General features: G+C 40.6%; 1 protein-coding gene across 1 annotated transcript in view; it reads right to left on the reverse strand.

Moving 5' to 3' along the window:
- The window catches only part of wdpcp (WD repeat containing planar cell polarity effector), an 87,543-nt gene that overhangs the window by 51,130 nt on the left and 12,426 nt on the right, over window positions 1-23,987 (reverse strand). Inside the window, exons 2-5 of the mRNA XM_087850043.1 lie at window positions 10,601-10,685; window positions 7,326-7,370; window positions 3,767-3,820; window positions 779-849 (exon numbers count right to left, since the gene is read on the reverse strand). Of these exons, the coding sequence (XP_087706169.1) occupies window positions 779-849; window positions 3,767-3,820; window positions 7,326-7,370; window positions 10,601-10,661 (231 nt within the window). The 5' untranslated portion in view covers window positions 10,662-10,685. The remainder of the gene's footprint in view (window positions 1-778; window positions 850-3,766; window positions 3,821-7,325; window positions 7,371-10,600; window positions 10,686-23,987) is intronic.

The following is a 23,987-nucleotide window of genomic DNA, read 5'->3' on the forward strand; positions in this document are numbered from 1 at the left end:
TCTGGAGTCACAATTCACTAACTTTCTAATGCATAAATTGTCTTGGTAGCACACAGTACCAGGCAACTGCCACCACAGGAGGTCACTGCAGCAGTTCCTGCTCATGAAGAGGTGGAAGAGGGTTGAGAAAGGGGTGCAGGTAACAACTGTGTGTGTGTGTGTGTGTGAGAGTGTGTGTGTGTAAGGTCAGTCATTCCTGCCACATTCCAAACCCAGCTGGGGTGATTGGATGGGAGGAGAGAGGGATGGAAAAGGAGGCGGAGGGTGGGGTGTGGAGGTGAGCTGGGGTGTTTCTAGTTTCAGACAATGGTTACGGGTGAGAGGAGGGAGGTGGATGGGTGGGGAAAGTGTGTGTGTGCATCTGTGTGTGTGACAGCCACAGACAGGTTCCAGGAAACAAAGCTAGGTCTGTACTGCTACAAGTACAGAGGGGAAGAAGGGAGGGGGGTAGGAGAGCGAGGGGAAGAAGGAGGAAGAGGAGGGATGAGGGGGCTGCAGGCAGCCCCCTGATCCCCTCAAATATCCCCCTCGATGACAGAGCTCGGCCGAAAGAGAAGTGATGAGAGAGAAGAGGGAGAGAGGAGAACAAACGGGAACGACAGGGAGAGTGAAGGGAGAGGGAGAAAAGAGAGAATGCCCCTATTTGTTAATCAATCGGCCGTTTCGGAAAGGGAAAACTCCAAAAATCCCCAGAGGGAGGAAGAAGATGGGGGGCATCCAGGAGGGATGGTGGTGGTGAAGTTGGTGGTGGGGGCTACTGAAAAGAGGAGGCGGGTACCTCCAACTCCTTCAGCGAATCGCGTAGCTTTTCTGGTCGGCGGTTCCTGGGAGTCCACGAATAGCCTCGAGCTACAGAGGGAAAACACAAGAAAAGCCGGGAGATCATGTGACTTAACTTTTTAACACACACACGGACATTTTTTAAAAAGCCACTCATGGGAATTGAGAAGAATGTGGCACCCAAAACCCGGAAATGATAAAAGTTAATAGAGATCTGAGTGTGAGAAGAGACGACATGAGGAATGAAGGCCAGGTGGAATGAGGAGATGTAGGTAGATGAGGCAGGCGGTCCACATGCCAGTGATTGTGTTTGTGAATGCATGCAGAGAGAGTTGCTGCAATACTCCAAGACAAACAATTAATGTCTTAGTTCAAAAACAGAAAGAAAAATCCAATAACTATTAAGATTTTTTTTTAAACACGTGTATTAATGTTTGCACATTACAGATGTACAAAAAAAGAAGAGAAGTTTTTAAAAAACACCAAACACATACATGGGAACACTGGGAATGATCACATAGGCAGTCGTTTAATCAGTAATGACTTATTAGTTTATCTGTTGCACCAATAACCAATCATTTGAACAGTCAGTTTAGTCTATTTCCTTCTAATTGGTCCCTTTTTTGTTTGTATACAATTTTCTCTAGGTGTGATCCATTTTCTAATTCCTTTACCACTTTTCAAACATCAGATTTCCAGGATTGTAGCATAATTGTCTTTGCTAAGAGTGCAGACAGCGAGATGAACCTCCACGTGATTCAACCACAAATATGGTTTGAGGAGGCAATGGGGAACTCCTTACTGAAAGCTTTGGCAATAAAGCTGACCTTACCTCAGGAAGTTTGTAATCTACTGCACTGAAAGAACTAAAGACAGAGTTATTTGCTCTGCTAAGTAATCTAGTGGGAACACGTGGACACATTTGAGTAGTTCTACAGCATTTACCGTGGTGCAGATGTTTGATGGTTAGCACTCAGCCAGAAGGGTCCTGGTCTGAGTCAGTTGAGGCCTTTCTATGTGGAGATTTATATGTTATTATTGCCTGCAGCTTCATTGTACAGGCCAAAATAATGTAGGCTTAAGCTTAATTTATACTTCTATTCTAAATATATATATATATATATATATATATATATATATATATGGTGTCCCTGCATTGCTGTGCTATTTCACCACCAAAACACTAGTTGAAAGAGTTTCTCTTTTTGAGTTGATCCATTCTCTTCCAGTAAACTTAAGAAATTGGAGCAGAAGAGGAAGTAGCCAATAGTGCATAGGTGGAAATGACAGTACTGAACAGAACAGTCAGAGTTTTTAAGAGCCCCTGAAAAAGATTGGCTTGATAGCCAATGATAAAACTGGTTAATTAGGCGTTTATGGATTTACTTTGCATATTTTATACAAATAGGGCACTAATGACATCTTATCTTAAATGTAACACTGTATAATACCTAAAACACATTAAAGAATGTAAATTGATAATTTGGTAATTTTTTCATTTTACTTTTAACAATGATATAATTGATTAGGTTATAATATATGCTTATTGTGATATATAAAGAAAGTAGCTTTTTGTAGAACTACATTATGCATTTTTTTAATGATTGCAAATAAAAAGTTTCCTAAATGATTAGTAACTTCCAGAGTGTCAAAGCAATTACTTCAACTTTTTCCTAAACCTAAACAAGTAAATGGAAAAAGGACTGTTCAGTGTTTTTAATCTATACCTTTAATTAAGGCTTTCTGACCATTACTCACACACACTCACACTCTGACGGATGCACTGGGGTCAATTTGTGATTCGCTTCCAACATATGGAGTCTGCGATGAAATCACCAACCTAGTAGATGAGCAGTTCTATCTCATAAGTCATATGTGCCCCCAACACTAAAACTGCTACTACTGAATTGGATAAGTGGAAGAAAATGAATGAATAGATGTATCTTGTGATTTGCACCACTGCCTTCACCTCACCTGCATATTTTCCAATTTTTTTAAGCATTATATACATCATTTTCATCTTTATCATATTATCGAAATAACACTAACACATGCACTACACCATGCTTAATAAAGTTCAAGTTTAATTGACTGTTATTGACAGTCACCCTGATTGGAGCTATTAACAAAAATGTGAGACATTTAAAAGACATATCTCCTTATCTATCAATTACTGGTACAACCAACGGAGTACCAGCAGGTATGTGAGTTGTTTACACTTTACTTTATAAAGCAAAAATATTCTACTGAAAGCAAAATGTCCCTTCAAAGCACACAAACCGATACTTGAGGAGAAGCAAGGACTTCTGGTGCTCTTATACAAGTTATCTCCTAAATGCAAGCTCACATTTAGCAGAACATATCTCAACCAGTACCACACCAAGGCCCCCCTTATTTTAATTTTCCAGCCCTCCATTTCTCCCCCCTCCATCTCTAGTGGTTAAACAGAGGGAAAGAAGCATATAGAATGAAAAAAAAAAACCAGTTAATTGAATTTGTACTTCTGCCCACACGTATACATGAAGTTCAGTGGGGGAAAAAAGGAAATGAAGGAGTGGTGTTTCCAATGTAGTGCAATCACTTGCCTATCTGTGTATTTTACAGCCTCTTTTCATCTTTAGAAACGAACCATTAAGGAGTGGGGCTTCTCTATTAAGAATAAGTGGGAAGAAGAGGTAAACAGAGGCATGCAAATGAGAATGTGGAGGGTGAGTGCAGGAGGGGGCAAGAGAGCGAGGGGAGGGAGAAGAGGGCAGGGGGATGAGTGTTCGTCTCCTGATAAGGGTGTTTGTATTCCACCACTGGGTGAAAAGCAGCGCGAGTGTGAGGGAAGAGAGGGTGGGAGAGAGCGAAAAGAGGAAAACAGGACAGCTGACTGAGTGTTGCAGTGATTTCTGAAGGATGGTCATCCAATGGCGAGATGACCAGAGCTCAAAGAAACACACAATTGTGACAATCACTCTTTGGAAACTGCTTGAAAACTTACCTTCACAGAACTGGAGTTTGTCATTGTAGTAGTGATGATCCAGGGGAACAGGGGCTGGGAACAATAAAGAAGCCATATTAAGGGACTTATTAGAATTATTGGAATATATAGAAAATACAAAAAAGGACAATATTTGGGATTATTTAAATATCTAGTTTTATTATAAGATGTAGACAGAAAAAGAAAACTAAGCTTGAGCTCAAACATCCCCTTAGCTCCAAGGGGTCATGTTGGCAAAGTACAACCCACAACCATGCCTTACGGCCTGGCTGCCCTGAGCAAGACAGTGGCCAGTCTGGTGGCCCGCCTCTCTGGCAGGCAGGAACACCTCCAGGATTAGTAGTATTAATCAGATAAGGGGGTGAAGGGCCAGACAGGCCCAGACATGGGCACCTGCTCTGGGGCTGTGGAGCGTGGAGAGGGGGGGGCTGGCTGCTGGGGACCCCCAGAGCTGCTCCAGTGAGCTTGGGCCTCCCTCTAGTGGGGACAGGTGGAAGCAACAAAGGTAAACACAAACAACTAGACACAAAATCTGATTTTAATGATGCTCGAGGCTAGAGTGACCAACCAATCATTGAAATCTTACCGATATACAAAGATTATTTTTTTTACAATGTGTTAAAAAAAACAAACAACCCAAAACAAAATGTGAATTTTGCTTAAATGACCAAAAAACTAAAAAAAACAAAAAAAACAAAAAAACTTTACACACATGCAAAGTAGAAAATGTTGCTTTTCTCAGCTTTGTACCTATAAGTGATGAGGTCCTGCATAAACACATGGCACAAAAGGTGATATTGCATACTGTTACTGAAAATCTGAGGACTTTTTTGGTCACCACCAATCAAAATTAATCTAAACATACCCACATAATTCTAATAAAGCAATTTCTGCATACCAAAAAATGCTTTAAGTTGTTTTCAACTTGAATGTTGCTTATTTGGTCTAATATGAACATTCAGTGTTGAAGAGAAACATCAAAAATCCAAACTCATGTTTATAGAGGCTTTGTAATACTACAGGCCTGTAGGGATCTTTACATTTTAAAACATGCCACCTCATTATGGAGATCATTGTTATGCAGTTTTTTAAAGTTTTGCATACAAAGTTTCTCTTATTTATATAAGCTGAATGCCACAGAGAAAAGAAAACATTCAAATTATATTGTAATCCAATGTAATCTATTGTATATGAAATCGAATCATGACCCTAGCTATCGTTACACCGCTGTGTGAAAATGTTGTGATACTTTTGGATTGTGATTCTCCCCTCCCTCCTCCTCCCACGGCTTCCCCACTCCTCCCTCCACTCTGATATCAAGCCACACTTTAGTAATCCTCCAAATGAAAGGATTTGGAGCAAGAGCATCGTCTCTCCACTGAAGATTGGAATGAAAGAGAAGGCAGCTTCTCAGATGAGAGAGAAGGGAGAAAACCTCCTGATGAGAGAGAAAGGAAGACGGAGAGGAGAGACGAGACAGGGAGACTTACTGTACACAAAATAAGAACAAAACAGAAAACTGTGACAAAGCAACGGAAATCCACGACAAAGGCGCTGAAACATATAGTGTGAGACTGCGACAGATTACAGGAATGTTACAGAACTGATGAAACAAAGATACTTAGGTCTATATCTACACTACACAGGAAGAAAAGATTAGTTAAACCCGTTCCATTTAAAATATGTACCAAACCAAACCACTGTGTGTAAGGTGAAAGAGGATGTTCCCAGATTTTTATTTTGGTTCACCCAAACAAATCAAACTTAAACTTAAAAAGCCACATGAATGCTAAGGCTAATATCAATTAGCCTTTGTTAGATGCATAAAAACCCAAGTGTCTAAATTATTGTGGTTATAAAGTAATATTCATTATATAATTAGTAATATTCATTTCAAGTTCGATGAGACCTTTGCATTACTTCCAAGCAGTCAAACATAAAAATGTGAGCAGTCGTTTTAAAAAAAAGTACAGTAGTTTTGCCAAAAACATCTCACCAATTGCAGCAGATGAAAATATTAAAATGTCTTCAGATAAGACAAGTCCTGATATTTTCCACTGAAAATGAAGCAAAACCTACAGAATTAAAAACATGTCAATTCTTTTATATAAGCTGACAAACCTCAGGGTAAGATAGACTCTTGGGCTAAAACAACAAAACAAAAAAGAAAAAACTTATCAGCCAAAACATTAAAATAATCTACGTAGTATCGTGTGGGTCCTCCTCGTGGCACCAAAACAGCTTTGACTTGTTAGGGGATGGACCAGGATCTGTGGGGGTGTCTTGTGGTGTCTGGCACTGGGACACTGGCAGCGGATCTGTTGGGTCTTGTGGAGCTTCTATAGATCAGGGTTGTTCTGGCGTATCTTGTGGAAGCCCAACTGGATAGAAATCTGGGGAGTTTGGAAGGCAACTCTACCTGTCTGTCAGATTGCTCCTGATCATTTTCTTTTATAATAAATGGGGGCCAGCTGGGAATGCTTCATGTCCCACGACGAGGTGCTAAAAAACCCTAGGATTTCCCAGCAGCATAGTGAATTTTCACTTTGGCAGTGGTTTTATTGTTGTGCCTGAGTGATGTTAAAAGTTCAGCCATATAAGTGTGTCACTGTACTCTACATATTGAAACTTGTGTAACTGCAGTACTTTATAGTGCTATGTGGGAAGCTCATTTATCACAAACTGTAGCTTCACATGTTTGATGTGGCAGAGGTTTACACCGCATGCCCCTCCTGACACAACCCCTAAAGGGATTTAGGTCTCTGACTGGAATTGAACCAGCAATCTTTTGTTGGCTTCGCTTGGACGTGGAACAATGTCAGTGGTGCCTTTTGAAATAACAGCATTTGTTGTTTGGTTAAATGTTTTAAAAGACTCTCCAAGAAGATTCAGTATAATTCTAGTGTTTTATTTGTATTAAATGCGTTTTACTTGGCACTATTCAGCTATCTATTAACTGTTCCCCAGTAGTTTATGGATGCAGTTTGCTAAACAAGCTTGTTAGTGATAATATAGTAGCCCATCCTCTCAAAAGAGAGTTTCCACTCATGTGGGAAAAAAGGGGGAGAAACCTGAAGGATAAGGGAGAACGTCCCCAGGCAGCAAAGACGGTGGGAGAGCGATTTGAGCACTTCCTGATGGTAAGGGAAGCCTCCTGGCCTGAGGCAATATGAAGCTGGACTGCATGGGGCCTCTTGCTATGTGATCCAGGAGAAAGTCAACAGCTTAGTTTTCCTATCGCTATGTGGCAGGACCCCGGGTCAACAGGAACACAGGCAGTGTAAGAGATAGAACCAAGGAGGCCTAATATAATTTTTGTGTGTGAGCAGTATGTGCATGTGTATATAAGGTTTTAGGGTGTAAATCCTACATACTAATAGCCTCTATGTGGACAAGTCAATGTGTGTAGGACACCAAAATACGCAGGGCCAATAATCTGTGTGTCAGGAGGCAGCAAAAAGCCCTTCTTTATATATAAGGAAATCGCATACGTCCCAAAAACAAGGCAAATGCAACTTATCTTAAACACAAACAGACATCCAATATAAACACTATTTACCTGGCTCTCCTTTATCGTAGTACTGATAGGTGCCAATATCTGTATCTGTGGGGCAAGACAGGGAGAAAGAGAGAGAGAGAGATGAACATCTAGCTGTCAGGGAAAAGCAGAAGACAGATCAGCAATTTCGCACCGTGGGATAAACAATCGCTATCAGCCAGTGGCCTGTCCCGTCTGCCAGCACCACAGTTTAGATAAGACCCTGTGAGGGAGGAGGAGGAGGTGGTAGGGTGGGCTGGGGGGGGTCCGAGCCAATATAGAAGGGGGGCTGAGGGGTATTAGTAAAGACAGGAGTGTGCCTTCACCCATCCCACCTAAGGGACAAACACTGATTTACACACATGCAACATATACATTTAAAAAAAGCAGATAAAGAGTCTGTGGACAGCTACAGAAACGTATGACCGACATACACGGGGCATGCAACAAGCACAAAAACACACACACCCACATATATACACACAGATAAATATACACACATACGCACACAAACTGCTGAGCTGAGACTTTTTCTGTGAGTGTTATTCCTGCAGGCCCCAAAACCATAAGCAGCCAGCTTCAGATTCGCACAACACATCGTTTCTTTATCGCTCCACTACTCTTGCTGCCTCTGCTGCTGCTCCTGAGGCCAGGTCACACTAATACAACAGGAGAGCTGATGGCAGACACACAAACACATACAGACAGACAAACAAACACATATACCACACATACCGTATGGGGAAACATATGCAAAAATTGCTTGGTTTTAAAAATTAGGACAGATTCAGTCTTGCAAATGCATCTCACTGAAAACCCACAGCCTTAAGTAACAGTTTAGGGTTGCTTTCTGACAGACATAATATGATCTAGATGTCCTCAAATCACGTGGATCTGTGTTTTGAAAGAAAAACCTTTCGTGATCCCTTTGTGTCACGGGAAATTCATGATTTATACTTTTGCATTTTATCCATGGACAGCAAAAAATGTAGCAGCTATAAATGCAAAGGAGAAAATCTTACTAAATGCGCCAATCACAGCCACTGCAGACGCCATCTATGCAACGTGCACAGTGGCACAAGTTACAGCGTAGGGTTTCGGAAGACGTTATTGCACACCTACAGCGCCGATTTAACACAGATGATGCAAGGAAAGATTTGTTTACCAAGAGACACCTGAAGTCCTGTCGCATATCCAGACGAACACATTATTAAAGTTCGAGTTGTTCAAAGTCGATCACCACATTTTACCTTACTTTTAATTATATCCTGTAAGCGTATAATTTAATAGTATCCTGCTTAAGTGGGCAAAATTTCAAATAATGCTTAGCGTACAAAATCAGTGCTCGGTTTATTACAGGTTTATTGTACTCTTGGTGCGTACTATATCTCCATGACATCAAAGAGAGCAAATATCCTTCACCCTTTGGTCATTATAGGCAAACAGATCTGATTTATGCTTAGTGGAAAATCTACACCATAATCTATGACATAATTTGATGTCCACCTCCAGAGAAAAGTAACTACATGTCGGGTCTATGCAGGCTGCAACTGTTATGATTTGCCTGTTCAGCACTTTTTTGCCACAGCTGTTTAATTTATCAGTGACAGAACAACAATCATTGCCTCAGTATAAATAATAATAATCATAGCATCAGTATAAGGACTTACAAAAGTCAGCAAATTCCTGGAGGGAGACTGCTAAAACTATTGGAATTGACGTGAGGGAAAGAAAGAAGTGAAAAAACTACAGAGACAAATATTTCTGCCCCTGAAAAAACAAAACTGACACAACAAAGACCGGGGACACAGGAGGGGAAAAAAGTCCTATCTTCTATTTCGTTCTATTAATTTCAACCCGAGGTGTCAGCCCGCTGACACCTTGTAAAAAAACATCAGGACATGATGACTTGGTGATTAGCACCACTTGATGCACCAACACATGAATAATTGAGGACACACGGAAATCAAAATCAGGCCTTTTGGTTCCCAAGCAGCAATGAAGCACAAGTAACAGAAAGATTGTAAGCTTGCTTCCTTTTTTGTCTACAATTAAGGAATTAAAAGGCTTCGTACGGGTATTTTTTGTTATGCAAAATTCTCGGTTTTTCCACATAAGGACACAAACCCCAATTAATTCTGGGTTGATGTCCTCATGTGGCAGTCTCTAGATCAAATCAGCATCCTTATTTAAAATCTGTTGACTTCTGTTGAGCTCCCCCTGTGCAACAGTAGTCGAGCTGCGCAATGCTGTCAGCGGTTATTAAAAATGTGATTAGCACATGCAGAACACACACACACACACAGCATTTCATAGCACTGTACTGCTTTTCTAAGTTCTATACTTTTGTTTCTGAGGTAGGCGTATATGATGTAAGAAAGGTGGTGATAGGGAGCGTCACACCTCAGCGACCAGGTCTCTTCCCTCAGATGGATCTATCCACGTTTTCTCAGATAGCAGAAAACACACACAGCGGGGAGAAAAAAATAACAAACAAATAAGGATATGTCACTGTCACCTATGATAAACACCCTCCCGTACCTCTGTGTGTACACATAGGCCGATACACACACACACACACACACACACACACACACAGCCTCAGAGAGACACTATCTTCGCCTGAAGCTCAGCAGACTGTGAAAGACAAGACAGAAAGGAAGGGAAGAGAAAACAAGAAAATGGAGAAACGAGATGGACTGATAGGTGAAGAGTAGGGTACCTCACAAAAACTACCAGAAAAGTAAAACTTAGACCACACTTGGCCCAACAAGGCAGTTTCTCAATGTCAATAGTTTTCAGGTCTTGTACAACACTGTTTGGAAAAAGCTTCTCAAAGCCAGATAACTCTTTTTAGTTAGCTTTTGTTTCATTTATTTGTATTTTTAAACTAGCGACCTTGTAGTGGGAAAGGCATTTTAGCAAAATGGGAAGAAGTGAGGCTAGAAAGTGGATAAGATATTCAATTTTTCCTTGTCAACAAATCTGGAATCCTTGGCCAACACATGGATGTCTTCCTGGTTTCTGTAACTGCTTGTGTTCAAAAAAGGTAAAAACAATATAAAGAATTTAAGGTATAATGGAATTAACACTGAAATCAGGAGAAAGTGCAAACAGATTCGTTGAGAAATGATGTGAAGTGAAAGTCAGATTGCAAAAGTAGATCTAAGTACTTAGAAAGTGCATCAACAAAGTGAGTGATGACAGAAAGAGCCCGAACAAGGCAGAGGGAGAAAGAGGAAAGGAGGGAATCCAGGAGAGAGGGGAGGGAGATTGAACATGTTGATAAGTTGTACCTTTAACTTGAAGTGAGCCCTTGGTGGACCACAAGTGCAGCTCAGCCAGGCAGAACGCCATCTGATGGAGGTGCGTAACCCAAGTCTGCGGAGAGGGACAAGTGAGAGAAAGAATAAATGAAAGACGAAGAAGGGGCAGACCAAACACGACCACAGATAAATATCTTAATGAGGAGACATAATAGACAGGGACATTTATGTCAAAGGGTCAAGCGAAGCGTTGCATGTAGGGACACGGGCCTACAAATACAAATGCATACACTTTAATGACAACCAGAGATGAGGTGGTGTCCTTTTCCTTTTCAAAGTTTTTATTACTGATAGTGAAAAATAAAAGAGCGACATGAGGCAGTGGGTGGTAGAATATGCATACAGGAGAAAAGAGATACAGGAGTTTTTGGGTTTTTTTTTCTCAATTCAAGCACACAGTTATACCAGCAAGCTAGCACTGCATTTAGATGAAGCAATGAATGATTTAGCACATATTAATTAGTGGAACAGCGAATAAGATGCATTAACAAATACCTGCACTGACTAACCAGAACACGAGTGATGCAGTACCTTACCCTGCTCACGATCACTCACAAACCCCAGGTTATTGCTCACAAAAAACAAATGTAATCTTGACCTTAAACTCAGTGTAAGTGAAAACTAATTACATGATCAATGTGGCCAAATTCCACTAAAATCTGTACAATACTCTAGGAGCTGCTGCAATTCTTGTGAAAGTAGAAAAGTGCCTGTAAGCTTGACCTTGAACACACGTGAAGACTCATTAGGTGATCAATGTGCACTTGTCTGATTAAATTCTGAAAATGTTGTAGGAGGAGAAGTGATTCTTTTTAATTGTGGACAGATGGACGAATGGCTGTGGCATAAGTGCATCCTGGCACACAGGCCCAGTGGGGCCCTAGTAGGCTTGCAATGTGCTTGTGAAGTTTAATTCAGATAATACAGTATGCCAAGACAAAAGTAGAGAGAAAAAAAACTTTCAGCAGTGTCACACAAAAATATTATCAAGATCAACATATAATCAGAGTACAGCACTGCAGCCTGATTAACATTTAAAAATAGGAAATGTAACTTTCAGATTTTCCTATTATGTCTGTATTAGTGGTATGAGTGCTAGTAGTCGATTATCAGGAGTAGGAGTAATGGCAAAACTCTTCTGGAGGCACCACCTTCCTGCTACACCTGAATTACTGGTAAGATGGAATAACTGCAACTAATTAATACGAACATACCAAAAAGACAGACGTGTGCATGAACTCAGACTGACACCAAAACAAGGTCACAAGCGGTCATGCTTGCGCATTCATTCACACATCACTGTTGTGTAGTGAAGGACGAACACTTTGGGGCTGACAGCTCAGACAAACCAGTCAACATTCCGGATTCACAGCCTCTGCTTTCCTTCTTTATTACACACTTTATTCTCCAGGCAGTTTCCATTGCTTCCTTAAAGGGTTGAGCTGTGGCTATCTTCTCATGCCCTTTGTTTGGTTTCCCCCTGTACTACTGTTGTCATGTGTTGTTGACTGGTTTTTAGTCAGACTGTATAAACAATAACCAAACTGCTGTGATGTTTCGGGAATAAATAAATAAAACATTTCTCAGCGGAATAATAAAATCACAAGTGCTATCACTACTGTTCTGAGGGATGATCTGATATCGTCGTGTTGGTGTTGTTCCCAGATCATCATGAAAATGTAGTTCCAGGTTCAACATTGCAAGTGACCAATCACATTATTGTGACGTTATTCTTTTGTGCACCAACCCATTTGTGCATTTATGAAATTCCAATGTTGCAAGGACAATATCAATTCTGCTTAGCGTTTATTAAAGGGTTAGGGTTAGGGTTAGGGTCAGGGTTAGGGTCCGTTGATTGGCGGACAAAGGCGGTTTCTTGCAGCTTAAGCACAGTTTTTTGTTTTACGCCGGTTTTTCCCGAAGTCGCAAAAGTATGACATCACAACATTTTGATTGGTCACTTGCAATGTTGATCCTGGAACAACCTTTAGTATGATGATCTGGGAACAACACCAACATGAGGATATCAGATCGTGCCTGCTCTGAGGATCGCAGTTATTAGTTGTTGCCATCAAGGGAGTTGAAATGTCTGAAAAGCACAAATGAAAAGCTTTCCCTGTTAGTTACTCCCTATTGATTGTTCAATCTCATGCTCTTTATGCTTCTTGTAAAGCTGCATACTGTCCTAAACTTAAGGAACGGAGATGCACATAGTCAGGCTGAGAGCAAAGCAAAGAATAAACTAATGGAAACATAAATGATATAAATGCACTCAGCTGAAATGAGGACTAATATTTATCTAGACAGTGAGGCTTTGGTTTTCTCCCGCAAAGGAAAATTACCAGAAATGCAATAAAAATATATTTCTCCACCAGCTCTGTTTGAGTGGGGGTTTAATTTACTCAAGCATAAAATACATTTTTAATCAAATTGCCAAGAATAAAAGGAATATGCATGGACCTCTGTTAAGTAAGGTAATACAGACTCATTGCTTTAAATATATGCAGACCAAATGTGCTTATGTGTGAACATTTGTGCTCACAAAAATTCCATTTTGAGCCTGGACAAAATCCTGCTTTACATCTCATATTGTAGGGTTTTTACATAAGATATTAAGCACCCTGAAGTGACTGTTGTTGTGAACTGATGTTAAGTAAATAAAATAAAATTGAGGAGAGTTAAATATGCACTTATTAAAAAGCCTAGGATAGATTTGATTACATATACTACTGCCCCAATCTATGAGACTAAAATCCAACCAGGGATGAACTCAGATTAGCCCACAGATAAATGTTTATGCTCCTCACAGGACAGTGCAGGATCTCTGTATAGTTTGTATGTTTCACAGCATTGCTGTGTTAGCCATTAACTCCTCTATCTGTGCAGTTAATGCTCTCCGCCTTTCCCTCTCTCTTATTTTCTGTAGTTAATGCTGAGAGGGGACTCTCTCTTATCTTTGCCCTCTTGGTCTTCTTGGTGTGGGGAGAAAAAAAAAATTCCATTTTGCCACTCAACTCCCAAAACTACAAGTTCCAACAAAAATACACGTAGATAACACAGGGCTAGCATGGCACAGTGGTGATGGTGAAACGAGTTTACTGACATAAGAGGATTCTTTCATCCTCCCCTAACCAGCTTTTTTTTTTCTTAAGAGGAAGTCAGCTCTTTTGGACTGAAAACCTAATTTCAGACAGCTTTCATTCTGTTATTGCCAGTCTGGCTAGCCTAAAGGTTCTGTTTTGAGGAGATGTCTGGGTCTCTGGAAATAGAGGAAACAAGGAGACTGATGGGGATACAGAAAATGAGAGCACAAATAGGGGAGTTTGTACTGGACAAAAATTAGCCCTGTGGTCACATATGTATCTGAGCAGTTGGGCAGGATAAAGCAACTGAGGGTGAGATCGTTCACACTAGGTATATGAGGAGACATATACTGCATTGCCAAAAGTATTCACTCACCCATTCAAATAATAAGTTCAGGTGTTCAAATCACTTCTTTGGCCACAGGTGTATAAAATCAAGCACATAGGCATGCAGACTGCTTCTACAAACATTTGTGAAAGAATAAGTCGTTCTTAGGAGTTCAGTGAATTCCAGTGTGGTGACAGGATCCCACCTGTGCAACAAGTACAGTCATGAAATTTTCTCACTACTAAATAATCCAAAGTCAACTGAAGTAGAAGTAGAAGTGATTGGGAATGACAGCAACTCAGCCATGATGTGGCAGGCCTCGTAAAATCAGAGAGTGGGTCAGAGGATGGTGAGACACGTAGGGCGCAGGGGTCTGCAACTTTCTGCAGAGTCAATCACTACAGACCTCCAAACTTCATGTGATGTTCAGACTAGCTCAAGAACTACTGTGTGATTTTGTTTTTGTTTTTTTTTGCAAGTTAGGCTCAGTCCCTTAGATCAGCGGTCTCCAACCTTTTTTGCGCCACGGACCGGTTTATGCCCGACATTATTTTCACGGACCGGCCTTTAAAGTGTTGCGGATAAATACAACAAAATAAAACTAGTACCGGTACCGAAAAAAAGAAGATTTATTCATAACACGTGAAAAGACCAAGGAAAACCGAGTTAACGATAAAAACAATAACAAAATAACGCTGAAAAACGATAAAAACCCTGAAAACCATACATTTCACACCTGAGCCTCAATTCTCGCGGCCCGGTACCAAACGACTCACGGACCGGTACCGGCCCGAGGCCCGGGGGTTGGGGACCGCTGCCTTAGATCCAGTGAAATAAAATCTTAAGGTTTCAGCATACCAAGACATTTTGGACAATTTCTTGCCCCCAACTTTGTGTCTTCTCATCCAACATCAGTGTCTGACTTCACAGAATTTTTGATCATTCTGAAAGAATGATCAAAAATTCCCATAAACACATTCCAAACCCTTCTGGAAAGCCTTCCCAGAATGTTTGAAGCTGTAATAGCTCCAAAGGCTGAGCTGACATCATATTAAGAATAGGATGTCACTCAAAGCAGTATAGTACAGCGGTCCCCAACCCCCAGGCCATGGATCGGTACCGTTCCCTGAGTCGTTTGGTAGCGGGCCGCGAGAGTTAAAGCTCAGGTGTGAAATTTATGGTTTTCAGGGTTTTTATCGTTAACTTGGTTTCCCCGGGTCTTTTCCCATGTTGGAGTTGTGCGTCTTATTTTGAAAGAAATATTTACGCATTACCATAGCGACCAGAGTGGATTAAGGGGCAGAGAGGAGGATGTTACTCTCAATGTTGTTGGCACATTTCAGGAGGACGCTGCTAATAAAGTTACACAAACGAATTCGTGTTTATTATTATATTTATAAAACACCAGTTTTTGTCTTTGTTGTATCATTTTATTTTGTTGCATTTATCCACGACACCTTAAAGGCTGGTCTATGAAAATATTGTCTGACATTAAATCAAAAAGGTTTGAGAGAAGAGCTTGATAAAAAAAAGAAAAAAGCAAAAAGCAAAATGATTTTAAAAAAAAGTAGTCTATTTGCTTTTGTTTATTATTAAAGTTCTGGTTATTAAAACAAGTCAATGACTGAGTTCCGTATAAATGTTTACTATGCGCATCATATTTTAATTTAGTTATTTGAAGTGTAGTGCTTTGCTTAATTCATCTATGTTAGAAAATCATTTGAAGTTTTGTTTCATGATGGCATAATTTGAGGACAAAATATTGAAAAATTATTAAACAGAACCATTTGTGCTTTTTAAATATCAAATGCTAAATCAATGCATTACTCTGCATAAAGTTTCCTTGTTTGTTTGTTACAGTGACTGGTGCCTCTAAAGACTTCAACATTTGCATACATATAGTACATAGACAAACAAGTGCACGCACACACACTCACACAGTACTGCCCAGGTCCTGGACAGCTGCCACACACATTCTGGTTTCTGGCTGGGGTTGCTGTGGGTTACCTGTCCCCCTGCAGAGCTTTGTGGGGGTGTACAGAGGAGCTAGGTGAGGGGTTGGAGGGGGTCTAGGTTATTGTACCCCGTCTTTACACTAGTAAAGAGACTGCTTTAACATCAAAGGGTGGAGAGGGAAAACATACGACTCCCCTTTCAAAGACAGTCCACAGGAACTACGACCTTGCCTGCTCTCTGCATCTCTTCTCTACTCTCCTTTCACTGTCCCCTCTGGGTGGTTACTGAGTGTATGAACAGTTATGTGTGTGTGAAAGACAGAGAGACCGAAAGTGTCTTTGTAAGTGTGTACTTCGATATGTGTGCATGTGTCTGTCACAGACACATCGGCATGGCTGAGAGTGTTTTGACCTTGCGAGTCTGTTTGTATGTAATGGCAAAATTAAGTCCTGGAACACTAGTAGCAGTGACCTAAAAGGTGGTTTTGAGCACTTTAGAAGATGTTATAGGTTTTCTGGATCAAAATGTACCTTATAGTCAAATCAATGAGTGTGTGTGTTACCTTACTTATAGACTGTTGTTGTTATTTTTGAACATTTGATTAACAAAACTGTATCCTACGCCTGAGGAAATGAAACTCTTCTTAAATAAAACATTAACATATTTTTAAATTGTAATCCTGGTATTCTTTTGGAGGAAAACACATTTCTTTGGATGACACCAAACATCCAACAAAGGATCCAACAAACAAAAAACAAAAAACACATATTGACCAACCATGCATATGGAAAGATCTCAATTTTTTTGTGGGGCAATTTTCAAACTTCTTGTTTACAATTACATAACCTTACTAACCCGCGTTGCTTTAAAGCTGCATTCTTTTTAATGGTCACCGGAGGTGAACCTTTGGTGGTTGCACCAAAATGGCATGAACTTCTGTTGTAGAGAAGTTCATGGCAACAACCCTCACCTCCCTTGCTCCCTTGTGACCTCAGTAAAGGTTCCTGACAACCTTATGGGTTTAATTGCTAGTGTGATTTTAAATAAAATGTGAAGCTCATTTTGTAAATTATGGTAAGTGTTAAGAGCCAGGAAGAAGGATTAACCAATGTATGAGCGTCCAGATTCACAGTTTGAGCCACTGCTTGCTTATTAAATCTGGTTTCACAACACAAAAATGTTACAAAAAATGCTCAAGGTCTCATAACAGGAATTCAGTAGCCATGTGTATTTCTAGACTGTCTATATTCACAAAAGATGTTAAAACTTTGCAATAAATCGAGGGTCTATTAAGGTTGTGGTCCAGATCTCAAGCCACTGCAATCAGAATGAGACTCAGTCGGTAAGCCTGCCTTCGTTTTGTGACATAACATCTCAAGAATCCTCTCCTACAGGTGTGTACTCTTGTTTTCTTCTCCCCCAAGCTTCTTTCTAACAGACAGATGAAAATGCCAGAGGCATTTCTGTCACCCAGTGCACTGGCCCCATCATTGCAAGAAGACTGATGTGATAAATTACGGGGTTAAAGAGCTGCCATGGGGTGACTGACACAAGGCCATCACAGCCTTGCCTCATTCCGCCGCCCTACAACACACACACACACAAACCTTCACTAACCATCACACACATACCGCAGTTCCCTTCTCACCTACCTGGCTCTGTGCGAATTTGTCTGTCACTTTCCCCCCTCCTCTTTTCCTCACGTACCTTCACTTATCATCCCTCTACCTACTTGTCCCTTGTCTTTTATCTTTTTCCCCCCACACTTTCTAGTCTAGTTTTTCCGAGGTACCTCCTATTAGAAATGCATTAAGCTTTCTGACCCTGTCTGCAAGCGTTCACTCTCTTCCTGGCAATTTCTGCTCACCTCATTCTTTGTCTTGTCGCTCTCAAAGGACACTGTTTCAAATTTTATGACTTTTTTCCCCCACAGGTTTTATCTCCTACATACACCCTCAGCTGCTGGCTTGTTTTGTTTAGGCTCTTGGAGAGAAACTTGGCAAACATGAAGAACATACAAAGACAGACCAAAAGGTACACACCCAGAGAAAGATAGTTGGGGTAGTGGGGCAGTGTGTAAATACAGTATTTTCAAACCTAAGGTCAGAGTTTCTGTCAAGTCTCAGTCACTGACTGCATCGACACACGCACTCATGTATTCAGCGGACACACTCGGGCACTCAGATCAGTCCTACGTTGTGTACACTTCAATCTCTCAAATGTCTGATACGTGAACTCACACAGCACTCCAGAACATGCGTATGCATGGAAAGGGATATATATTATGGTTGGCGCATATTCTCCTATCTTTTGATTCCTAAGGAAATGTACACATGCATATATTTGCATACATATGAAAGGATGCACAAAGACTCACATGATCTCTTATCTTCACCATACCCTTGAGGTGCAAGTCCTCAATCTCTCAGCGTTGTACCAAAGTAAAGGAAGGAGGGCAGAATTTGAAACCAATGTGTTTATATAATAATGATAACAATGAGCACAAAACAAAGAATGCAAGCAGTCAAAGAGCTCGAATGTACACACTATTACATGCCCATATACAGAAGGGACGGAGATAAGATGTTTTGTGGAAACTTTTATGAAAAGTCGCTATGATAGCAGCTCCCAACCAAGCCTATCCCTGCTGTCAAAGGGCGAAAGGAGACGTACACCCTGGACAGGTTGACAGTCTATACAGTCTAAAAACAAGCATAATATTTATTTCTCCATGAGTATGCACGAGGTGACAGTGGGCTGACTAGTTATGGGTGATAAGAAAGAGAGGAGAGCAGAGAGAGAAAGGACAAAAACTGACTATGGAAGAAATAGAGTTTAATAATAAGTAATAATTAAAAGCAGAGTGGTATGTAAACAGATAGTAAGTGAAAAAGGTGACTGAAGAAGAAATGCTCAGTACATCATGGGAAGCCACACAGCAGCTAAACCTATCCGAGCATAATCCAGAGATGGTTCAGTCACCTGATCCTGCCATAACTATAAGCTTTATCAGAAAGGAAAGCTTTAAGCCTAATCTTAAAAGTAGAGACAGTGTCTGTCTCCCAAATCTGAACTTAGACCTGGTTTCATAGCTAATTGTAGACCAATTTCTTAACTACCTTTTTATTTCAGTTCAGTTAAGTAAAACACTTAATAATGGAGCCAAGTTCCATAGTTAAGGTTTAATCACTGCTACCTTAAAAGCCTCAGAGCCCCACCTCTGAAAAGTCATAAAACACTTTACTAACCAACTGATACCTCCATGGTGGCTACATCCATCTTTTATAACTTATATGGTGGCGTAATAAATATTATAGCCTTTAGTTGTTACTATTGGGCCTCAGGGCTCTAGTCATATTCTTGTCAGCATATCTGTCCTACCAGTCTTTCAAACACTCTAGTTCTGTGGTTTCATTAAAGACCTAAGGCATTACAGAACTCCACCCACCGAGGGGAGATAAAGAGGGGACAAAGTGAAGGGTGTGAAGCCTTGTGGCGAATGTATGTACTTAACCATGCACCAACAACCACAAGTACAGTGTATGTTCTCAGCTGTCCCATTACAAGAAAGACTGTTTGACAGAGAAGAGCAGAGAGTGGGCAAAGTGGCGCCAGGCAGCAGGCTGAAAACCTTTTATACAGAGTCCCACAGGAGCCCATTGAACTGTCAGCAGAAGAAGAATAGAAGTGATGGACAGCTGGAACAAAATGACGCAAAGGTAATACTATTCAAAACAGGCGGCAGGTACAGTAGCTCTGCATGAATCCGAATATCTGTCCATTTTTTGGATGACATGACATTCAGTGGGAAAACGAATCATTACATGACCTCTGGGCAACGATACTGTCAAGAGAGTTTGTGTCTAGAAGCATGTGTCTAGTGTTGTGCGCAGAAGAAAGTGATCGCTTGAAGCACTAGTTCAGGTTTGGAGGGTGTGAGGAGGTGAGGAGTTGAAAAGTTCAGAGGGAAACAAAGTGGAGACACACACAAATATACAAAAAAAGAATTTAAAAAAATTAAGTATATTAGTCAGTGGGAAAAAGGGGGGGAAAAACACTGTTAACTCTGTGTTAGACACTATAAATGAGGCTTACCATGTGCAAACAGAGCCTCAAATAACGAGCAGTATGGCTGATATTTCTTGGCTGGGCTGTTATGAAAGCAAAAAGCTTTCATAACAGGCTGTCATCTTTGGCATTAAAGAATTTTACCTTCTTTAAGGGCTTTGAACCTCTCAGTATCAACACTTGAGAATAGCCAGATAAAATACAACCACAGGAGAAAAATCTGGGTGATTAAAACTGTTTTTAGGAAGTTATGAGGGTTAGTGGTCCCACGATCTTCACTTCTATTTTAACAACATAAAAGACATCAAAGGAAAATGCCACATCTTGTAATATGACAAGTTAAGGTGGAGAGAAAAAGAAATGAATATCAGCCACTTAGGAGTCTTATGAGATCTACAACTCAAGATTTACATTTCTGTTTGTGGAGGCTCTAATCTGCCAACTATAGATTTCTTTAATAAATTTTTTTTAAGATATGTTATAATGACTTTTACATAAGTGGCCACTACGCAATTATTTCACAAGGTATGCATTTCTAATTTCGAAGCCAAAGAGGACATGTTTTTTTTCTTGTCTTTATCAGCTGTTTCCTCATGAGAACATCTGTTTTTATAGGCATTTGAATATATTTGTTTTTTGATTTACATTTCATCCTCAGTTTTCTTTTTTGTTATGATTTGCAAAAGATTGAGAGACTGTTAAACAGAGATGGGCAGTAACGCGTTACTTGTAACGCGTTACTGTAATCCGATTACTTTTTTCAAGTAACGAGTAAAGTAAGGGATTACTATTGCAAAAACGGTAATTAGATTACCGTTACTTTCCCGTAGGAACGCTGCGTTACTGCGTTACTAAAACCGTGATTTTCTTGCGAGAATGTCTCATGACAGTGACGTAAGCGAGTGTGATGTTCCTGACAACAGCTGTGTGCAGATCAACAATGGATCATATATCGAGTGCGGGAGAGAGTATGAGCGTGCAGCGTTTAAAGCGTAGAAGTACTGACCTTATTTTGAGTTTGATTCCGTAAAAAGTGACAAAAACATTAGTGTCCGTTGTGAAAACTTCTTTTTACAGCGAAAAAAACCCTAAACTTCCAAGCAAGCACCAAGTAGCTACGACGTAATGACAAACTCACAGAGAAACTGCGGTATCCTTCCACTGACCGCTGCGGCACACCTGCACCAGGATAAACCTCCGCCTACTCTACTCCTGCTTTACAGGTGAAAATAGAGCAAAAGGACCCCTAGTCTTTGACTTTATTTATTTTCTGCTGTGTTTTACTTGCATCTGAAGGAGTGAGTGTAAACACAAAAAAAATTTTTGCTTCATGCATAAAGTTAAAAGATTAAAACTAACAAAACAAGTTTTAAAAAGAGACTTTTCCATTTAATTACATTTTGTATGATGGATTATGTAGAAAAAGTAGAATTGGGCTGAAAGATCTATCGCTTTATCAACTATTCAGGTTGTAAATCATGTTTTTAAAAAGTAACTAAGTAACTAAGTAACTGGGTAATTAATTACTTTTGAAAATAAGTAATCAGTAAAGTAACGGGATTACTTTTTTGGGGAAGTAATCAGTAATTAATTACTGATTACTTTTTTCAAGTAACTTGACCAACACTGCTGTTAAATAATATAAACAAAAATAAAATACAGACAAAATCTTTCTCCTTACACAATCTTTCGGACTCTCTGTGTGCCTGTGCTTTTGTGTGTAAGCACAAGAAAAGGAGGGAAAGGACAAGAACGGGGAGACGGAAAGATGTGTGGAGGCACTTCTAAGCACACGCGTAAACATCATTAGAGGAGGTAATGGAGGGAGGAAGGTGGGAATGAGGGGAAAACCTTTTTTCCAGCAGAGGTATTTACCCAACGCCTGGAGCAGAAACACAAACAAGTACCAGTAATGACTAAGAGTGGTGATGAGAGACAGAGAGAAAGAGATGTTTGGTGGAAAATGTGCAACTGATTGGGCAGAAAATGTGGTCTCCCAGCAAAAGAGAGTGAGACTTCCACCTTGAAGCCAATAAAATGTTTGAACAAGCAAAAATTTCTACATTTAGCCAGGATTAAAAAAACTTGATGGTGGTCGTCTTTCATTCCTGTTCAGCTAATAGTTCTAATCCAGGCAAGTGTTTCACTAAAAGCTGAGTGTTCTGCCCTAAAGTAACACCTAAGGCCAGGAAAGGCAACACTTCCAAACCAGCGGCACAATTGCCCGGCTTCAAACAGATTCTCGGGGACTAGGAGCCTCTCTGGTGTCTGTCCCCTGTCACAGCGAAGGTGACGTGTGTCACACTGACCGTGGTTTTGTTTATGTTGTTGGATTTTCTTCTTTTAAAGCTGTCTGGTGCCCCGTTGTTTGCCCCTCACCTTCTGACCATAAACAGCAAACACACAAACATACACTAAATGTGCACAGACACATTCATAAAAAACACAAAACATACGGCTCAAACATGAAAAAGTGTCTTACTTTTTCATTTATTTATGAAGCAAATTACCTGCCCAAAATTATCAGTTAATAATAAAAAGTACACTCCTGCACAGAGATGCAAATCCCTCTCATAATGAAGACACAGAAGATCATTCTTGCTTAAATATTAAGTGCTTAAGTATTAACATAAAGCCGACAGCAATGCTGGTAACCACTACAAAGTGCACTTCACAGTGATTGCCACAGCTACTCTACTGTAGAAATTATTTTGCTCCATATTGACATGATAATATCACCAGCTACTGCAGATCTGTTGGCTGCACATCTATGATGTCAGTCCTCCCTGTCTACCATGTCCCAAAGGTGCTCTGTTGTTACAGAGATTGGGTGGCTGTGGAGGCTTTTGGGGATTTATTATCATGTTAAAAAACAAACAAAAAAAGTTGGGTTCCCTGTGGTCATAAAGGGATGGACATGGTCAGCAATAATACTCAGGTATGCTGTGAAGATTAAAAAGTGCCAAGAAATGATCCCTGACATCACAACATTTTCCATCTGGCACCAACAACCACTCAAAGTCACTCTTCTTCATTCTCATGCTCACTTTAAACTTTAAAAGACCGCGTCCATGTGCCTAAATGCACAGACTTGTCGTTATCTAATTGGCTGACTAGATATATGCGTTAACAAGTGTATATCCACTCATTAAAAGTGATTGGCCACTTAACTATTTTTTCTTCTCACACGCAGGTGTAAGCACCTTAACCCTGGAGAACCCATGGGGTCAGATCCGACCCCATTGGTTTACTAGGGAAACCATGGGGTCAAATTTGACCCCATGGGTTCTCCAGGGTTAATACCAGTAAGCACAAACCAATTTCAATACAGAGAAACTAGTTTTTGATTTGAATGGTCGATGTATAATGCACCTTTGCAAAGTTTCAAGACCAAGAAAGGCGTTAAATTTGTTTTTGAGTCTGTGCGCACATCCAGAAAACATTGACCTTAGCTGAAACTTCCCTGTTGTGTACTTAACCACATATGCGCACTCAGGTACACACATACACACCTGTCAAGGTCTCAGGAAGACCAGGGCCTTTTAAGGTTGTTGTCAGATGCACTGAGAGAGATAGACCGAGGCAAAACGAAAGGTCACAATGAACGTCCCCTAGACTTCTCAGCGGTCTTATTTCGCCGTCACACACTCACACACACGCTGTCTGTCACCTCCCAGACGAGGCCATGACACCTTGGACACCTCTCAGCAGGCAGTGCCTCCCTCTGTCCATCTGTCTTTCTGACAGGTTGACATGGCGCAGAGCGGTCGGACGTCGATGACACTCAGAGCAAGAGGTTTGTTCTCTTTGCTGTGACCTCAGAGATGGACACTGGTGTCCTATCTCTGTTCTCCCACCGCTGCCGTCAACCTAGAAGAGGAAATAAAATCCTTTCTCGCATCGACTCCCAACTCTTCTTCTC

This window comes from Neolamprologus brichardi, chromosome 13, assembly GCF_056152115.1.
Source record: "Neolamprologus brichardi isolate AB-2024 chromosome 13, ASM5615211v1, whole genome shotgun sequence".
NCBI classification, from domain to species: Eukaryota; Metazoa; Chordata; class Actinopteri; order Cichliformes; family Cichlidae; genus Neolamprologus; species Neolamprologus brichardi.